Source organism: Pinus tabuliformis, chromosome 8 (assembly GCF_031772625.1).
Source record: "Pinus tabuliformis cultivar Carrire ecotype Pingquan chromosome 8, CPIR1, whole genome shotgun sequence".
Classification (NCBI taxonomy): Eukaryota; Viridiplantae; Streptophyta; class Pinopsida; order Pinales; family Pinaceae; genus Pinus; species Pinus tabuliformis.
The window spans coordinates 302364382-302371671 of record NC_142294.1 but is presented as its reverse complement, the minus strand read 5'-3'; the positions used below and the strand labels follow the sequence as shown (position 1 = coordinate 302371671).

General features: G+C 30.1%; 1 protein-coding gene across 1 annotated transcript; it reads left to right on the top strand.

The window, feature by feature from the left end:
- The first annotated feature begins 260 nt into the window (after positions 1 to 260).
- Positions 261 to 2852, top strand: LOC149235327 (patatin-like protein 2). The gene is made up of 8 exons (XM_089461359.1): positions 261 to 483; positions 595 to 776; positions 862 to 1036; positions 1123 to 1284; positions 1524 to 1604; positions 1683 to 1904; positions 2173 to 2345; positions 2475 to 2852. Exons 1-8 carry the CDS (start codon positions 355 to 357, stop codon positions 2524 to 2526), a joined length of 1176 nt encoding a protein of 391 aa, XP_089317485.1. The 5' UTR covers positions 261 to 354; the 3' UTR covers positions 2527 to 2852.
- The last annotated feature ends 4438 nt before the right edge of the window (positions 2853 to 7290 follow it).

The following is a 7290-nucleotide window of genomic DNA, read 5'->3' as shown; positions in this document are numbered from 1 at the left end:
ACAAGAAGCTACAGTAATATATTCTTGTTCAAACAATTGCGCCATTTCTCCAGCAAGTTCAGAAACAAGATTGCGTGAATTTTCCTGTTAAACTGCAATCTATTTATCTTATTTTATTTTGATTTTTGGTAACGTGAAGACTAAGATGAAGCCTCAAGTCCCAATTGTAGCATATAATTTACCTAAATTGGATCAGGTATGGATATTTATAAATACTGCACTCAGAGAATCCCACATAAACTACATCCTCTCCACTGAAATATATTTGGAAATATATTCCTCATAAACAGCTTTCATTCATTCAATATATCGTCTGTTTATATAAAAGTATTTGACAGTCATCGAGCACTAGCCATGGCTATGGCCTGCAGGAATCCCCCACCATCTGCTGGAAAGATGATAACAATTCTAAGTATTGACGGAGGAGGAGTCCGAGGGATTGTTCCAGCAACTATCCTTGAATTCTTGGAGGAAAAGCTTCAGGTATTGATTAATCGAACCCATGTTCAATTTGGAAAAAGTTACATGAGCTTCAATAACAATGGATATGGTATTATTACATTTGAAAAACTGAGTTGTGGCAATTTTTAATAGGAACTTGACGGCCCAGACGTAAGGATAGCTGATTATTTCGACGTTATTGCCGGGACAAGCACTGGAGGATTGGTCACTGCCATGTTAGCCGCTCCAAATGAAAAAAATCGTCCTCTATTTGCTGCAAAGGACGTTACAAAATTTTATTTAGAACAATCTGCTTCTATTTTTCCACAGTACTCGTAAGAGTCCAATATTTTATTCTTGTCTGGTATTTTTTTTATGTTCGAAACAAAAACCATGTTTATTAAAATGAGTTATTGACAGAGGTTGCCTGGAATTTCTGCGTACTCTCTTTGGCCCCATATATTCGGGCGAATATCTGCACAAGCTCATCAAGTTGAATATGAAGAATACGCGATTGCACGAGACGCTAACTAATGTCCTTATTCCGGCATATGACATCGTGTCTCAGGAACCCGCAATATTCACAACTTTTGCGGTAATCTTTTTTCTGACATAATTTTAAAATAGAAATGGTTTCCAAGCCGAGTTAATGTAATTATGATATCATAAATCTCTTTGCAGGCCAAACAGCAGGTCTTGAAAGATGCATTTTTGGCTGATGTCTGTATTGGAACTTCAGCAGCTCCCACATATCTTCCTGCCTATTACTTTGAAACGAAAGATTCCACGGGAAATACTGAAAGTTTTAATCTCGTTGATGGCGGAATTGCTGCAACAAATCCAGTAAGTAATGTTTAGGAAATCTAGTATTTTATTTTAGGACATGAGCGAGATTAAACGATCAATTTGTGTTTCTCAAATTAAACAATTAATCTGTATTTTTCAGATTTCAAAATTTTCTGTTAATTTGTAATATATAGTTAGGTTTAGATCTATTAATTGGTAAATTATATAAACAAAAAATCTTAAAATTTAAATGATAGTAGCGAGTGACAGAGAAGTTAAGTAATTTATTTTTGCAGACGTTACTTGCGATAAACGAGGTGACTAGAGAGGCTCTCTCAGGCAATCCAGATTTCTCACTGCCTTCCTCCGAAATTCGGGTCAGTTATATATTAAAGTGGATTGATGCAACCAAGAATTGCTTAATAGTGACTGATGAGGCTATTTGTTTTAAACAGGACACCAGCAAGTTTCTGGTGGTTTCTCTCGGAACCGGAGAGAAGGCAGTTAGTTACAGGGCTACTGAGGCCGCAAAGTGGGGTGTGCTTCAATGGTTGTCATACAACGGCAATACCCCGTTACTTGACATGTATATGCAAGGAAGTGCAGATATTGTGGATATTGTCTCCAGCGTGGTGTTCCAAGCATCGAAATCGCAGAAGAACTATCTAAGAATCCAGGTCCCTTCCTTTTTCCTCTTCTGAATAGTACCATTGTGGGGGGTTGTTTACAGGCTGGAATAATATGATACTGTTTGCATATATTGGATATTGAAGAGTTTTAAGTTGCATCTTATAATTTGGATGGTAGATTTAAGAAATATTTTCAAGAACTAGTTCACACAACTAATTTATTTTCTATTTATGGAATTCTGAAATAATCTTAAAATCTACTTTAAAAAAATCTTAAATTCAACTTAGGTTTAACCTATTGGATAATTGGAATCAGGTTAAATTACCGGCAAGTGCAAGTTCAAGCGTTCTCTCCTCGAAGACGAATCTGAGAAACCTGGTAAATTTAGGCAAAAGCCTGTTGGAGGATCTTGTTTCAAGAGTAAATATTCAGACTGGCCTGTATGAGCCAGTACCAGACGAAGGCACTAACAAAGATGCATTGACTAGGTGAATATGCCGACCTCATTTAAATTTTATTTATCCGTGAGAGGTACCGATGATATCAATGAATAATATTCTAAGCATGTTTGTTGCGCAGTCTGACTCACATTGATATTATTTAAATGCTTTTCATAGATTTGCGAAGGAACTTTCAGACGAAAGAAAGTTACGATTATCACACAAGTAGTTGTCTTCTGGGCTCCATTTTCTCCTTAAAAAAATTTAAATATCTAAGACGGAGAGCATTATGTGATTAAATCAACTCTCTCATCTACACGTCTTCTTGAGGTCGTCGTATTGGTGTACCATATTTATTTTTCTTGTCGTGTAGGTTCCTTTCAGTAGGGCAGTGTAAAACTGGTGTGATATGATTAGACACACAGTTCAGGGTAATGAGATTAGGTTGAGATTTTCTTATTTATGAAGGATAATTACTTCAAGAAATAACAATTATTCAAGTTTTAATTTAATGTAAATGTCTGAAGGCACTAGACTAACAATCAAGTAGGTAAGTTGGATGTCCATGAGACTACCTTATTCATGGATACGGTGATCTATCGAATTTCATAAATGGAAAATATCCAAATTAATAAAAGTAAAAATTGCTAATTTGTAATTATGTTACGATATATGTAATTTTTTAAATTATGATTAAGTTAATGTGTTATTTTCAGTGATTGAATGCTTTTGAATCAAAAGCAGGAAGTTGCTTAATCAATTTAATATTATTGTTAATTTGTAATTATGTTATGATATATGTAATTTTTAAATTATGATTAAGTTAATCTGTTAGGTTGTGTGATCGAATACTTTTTAAATATAAACTGGCAGTTGTTTAATCAATTTAATATTATTGATCTGTTTGAATGTTTTTGATGTGTTTGAATATTTTTGGAAGGTAAATACAAAAATTTGGAATAATGTTTATAATAAGAAATAGGTAATATTAGTTTTGTGGTTGTTGAATTTTATTGAGAGATTTTATCAACAAACAATTTCTTAATTTAGAAACTATTAAATTTTAAAAATATTATATAAGTGTCTTATAATTCTGGTTTGAGTGATAAATAGACAAATAATTTTATAAATAATCTATGTACCATATCTGCACTTCTAATTTCATTCTCGATCTTTTGTTGACCGTTTAATCCATATTTCATCCCTTAATTTAATCCATATTTTTTCTTCATCAATGACTTTATTCCATATTTCATCGAATAATATATAAAATGTTATAATTTTTTTTAATAAAATAAAATATATTTTAAATTTATTAATTAAAAATAAATAAATAAATTCTTCTAGTTTCCATATCTCATCAGTTAATTTAATTCATATTTTATCCTTATCAATTACTTTAATCCATATTTCATATTTCATCTTATTTTACCCTCATCAATTACTTTAATCTATATTTCAGAGAATGTTGTAATTTTTTTCAATAAAATAAAATATATTTTAAAATTTTTAATTAAAAACAAATAAAATAATTATATGCAAATATTCTAGTTACAAAATTGAATGAATAATAATTTATAGAGTTGAATTCTTTTATTTAAGATGAAAACTAAAATTAAATTAATAATAATTTATGGAATCAGATGCTTGTGTTTGAGTTGAAAAGCTTTACAGACTAGTGTAATTATGTTGTATTTGAGTTGAATATGATTATGTTGTGGTCTAAAGAATTAAAGAGTTAAGGTATTTCTTTTAAAATAAAAATAAAATATTCTTTAAATTAAAAGAAAGAGTCAAAATAAAAACAAAATTTACTAACATTACTTTTTAATTTAAATAATATTAAAAATAAAAAAAAGATGTGTCAATTCCATATCAAATAAGATAATTTTGTATCAACTTTTAAATTTCTTTTAAATTAATTAAAACAAGAAAATAAATAAAGATGAAATTATTTAACTAATATATTTTAATATCAACTTTAGTATCGACTTTAGGAAAAAAACAAACAAACACACACACACACATATATGGAACACAATAAAATATTTCAAATATAAAAGTAAGTATTATTGAAATGTATTTAAAAATATATTAATAGAAAAAAACCTATAATTTGAATAATGTAATCCATAAATAAGATATTCAAATGCTCCTATTAACTAAATTATTTCAATGTCAACAATTTACATATTATATATAATTTTAAATAATAATAATAATATTAATAATACTTATATATTATATAAAGTAATTGAAAATTTATAGCTTTCAAGTATCATTATTTTACATTTTGAGTCTTTCATTAAAAGTTGGTTTTCAATGAAGTAAATATTTGTTAGATTTGTTTGTTTAAGCTATTTAATTCCGTATATTCAAGGGATTATCAAGGGGTTGAGTCCATTTAGAGCGAGATATTCATGTCAACCATCATATGTCTCTAAAGGGATGCAATCTTTGGAGGCGCAAATTTTTTTAAGTTTTACACTATAAAAACGATTTGCGCCTCAAGAGATTTAATCCCTCTTGCCTCTTCATTAATCCCTCGTAAAAATAACTATACACTAATAATAACTAAATGTAAATTAAACCATATATATTAAATAATAATATAAGAATTTGTTAAAAGAAATAGTTTTTCTTATCAGAATAGAGATGGCACCTACCAAGCTCCATTTACATGGTTTATGTTAAACTTGCGATAAAATTTAAAATTTCAATGATAGGTTGCTCAGGTGAACCTCTACATGATAAGCTTCGTTTTTACAACAAATTTATCACATGATTTTTAAAATGGTTATTTTCTTTTTCAATAATTTTAAATGATTTTGTTTTTATTAAAGTGAAATTAAGTTAATGAGAGTTTTATTATATATTAAATGTAATATATATATATATATATATATATATATATATAATTAGCTTATATATTTATAAATATTTATAGAATAAATCTATATTTAAAACTATAAACCAAATGTAAAAAATTGAATAATATTTTTAAATATATAAATTTAAATTGTAAAAAATTGATAATTATAATAATTATAATAGTTTATAAAGTTTATGTCTGTTTGGATAGCTTAATTAGTAAAGACTCACAAAGTTCAAATCTTGTGCTATCTTCTGATTGAGGTGAGAAGTTATAGATATGATAAAAATGTAATCCTACCAAACATACAAATAAAATAATTTATTATTATTATTAATTTTAATCAAATACTTAAATAATAAAAAAAATTATTAAAAAATAAGTTATTATGTAAAAATATTTTATAAAAAATAAAAAATGATTTATTTTTATTTAAATTCATTAAATTTTGAAATACAATGATTACTATCCCAAGCGTTGGTGATGTATTTCAGGGTCGAATGGTTTTTTTTTTAATTATCTAATGCCAATCTCTAATACTACAACATAAAAGGGTGTAGCTATCCTCTCAACATTATGGACAGCATAAAAAGGTGTAGCTATCCTCTCATCGTTATGCCGAGGAAAAAGTATGTGGGGAGTGGTTGGTCCATAGGACAACTTACCTTCTCATCTCAGGCTACAGCGTGGCGTCTCCAGACTCCGCATTTCCATGTGGTAATCTCATATCCAACTACACCAACTAGAAGTCAATGTACTAGAAAATAAGCAATAAAAACCAAAAATATTTCCACAAATAACCACGATGAAAGATCTTACCTGTATTGTCTACCATCTCCCTCGAACCTATTGACATATTAATTTCAACTGCGCATTAATTTAGCTGAAAACCACCCAGACTCCATCAGATCGCTTTTCCGGTAAGAGTGGTATTCCACGCATCCACGGTACTCTCTGCAAAACCACTTTTTATCCGGACATAACACTCGTTCAGTGTGGGCAAGCGATATTCGTTCGATTGCGATGTAATGCTTTTTGTTATAACATATGAAAAGTAATGTAAGTTGTGTAGTGTGAGAGAGGATATACGCATGAGGAAGATGAAATGAAACAAGAACAGAGCATGTAATCTTTTTTGTGCTGGAGTTTTTTTGTAATACGCACGAGGGTATGATGAATTTTTTTTTAATTTACAGCAGTAAATGTAAATGAAAAATTTACACACAACAGTGTAGATTTTTTCAAAAGGAGACAGAGTAGTTTTGTTTTTGTGGAAGTTCTTGGTGAATCCCTCTGAGAGAGAGGAAGAAATATGTAACAGGCAGTTTATTAATGAATAGAAAGTTTTATGTGTGTTGTTGAAACTCTGTTCTCTGGAGAAATTTTTTTTGCTTTCCTGTGTTAAGATCCTGGAGATAAACAGAGCATTGTCTCTATGTTCAGTTAATTTGTTTTTGAAATTTTACCAGAAAATTCCCGACAGTGGTATTAGAGCTTTTCGAGGCTCTTTGAAGGTGTCAAAGAAGGTGAAGGAAGGTTTCTTTTGTTGCAACAACTTCTCCAGCAAAGTGAAGTCTCAGGCAAAAGGTATTACTCAAAGTTTTTTTTGAGTAGCTGTTGAAGACACTCAGTGATTTTTAAATACAGTCAAGTATTTGAACCATAGTTAAAGTGAAGAATGGTTGGCTCCAGCACCAGCACCAGCACTAGCATGGGTATTTTTAATACTCAACTCCCACAGGTTAATGGGAAAAACTATGACTATTGGGCAATAACCATGAGAGCCCTGTTTGCCTCACAAGATTTATGGGAACTTGTTGAATATGGCTTTGAAGAACCAGGAGATGAAGAAGAGTTTAATAACTTGACACAAGCAAAGAACGATATGTTGAAGAGCAATAGGAAGAAGGACTCTAAAGCCCTTGTATTTCTATATCGAGCAGTGCATGAGAGTGTTTTCCCAAGGATAGCAGCAGCCAAGACATCCAAAGAAGCATGGCAATCTCTCAAGACAGCCTATCAAGGCATGAAGAAAGTGAAGACAACAAAACTACAGTTGCTGAGGAGAGATTTTGAAAATCTGTGCATGAAGGATTCAGACAATATTGACTCATTCTTCAC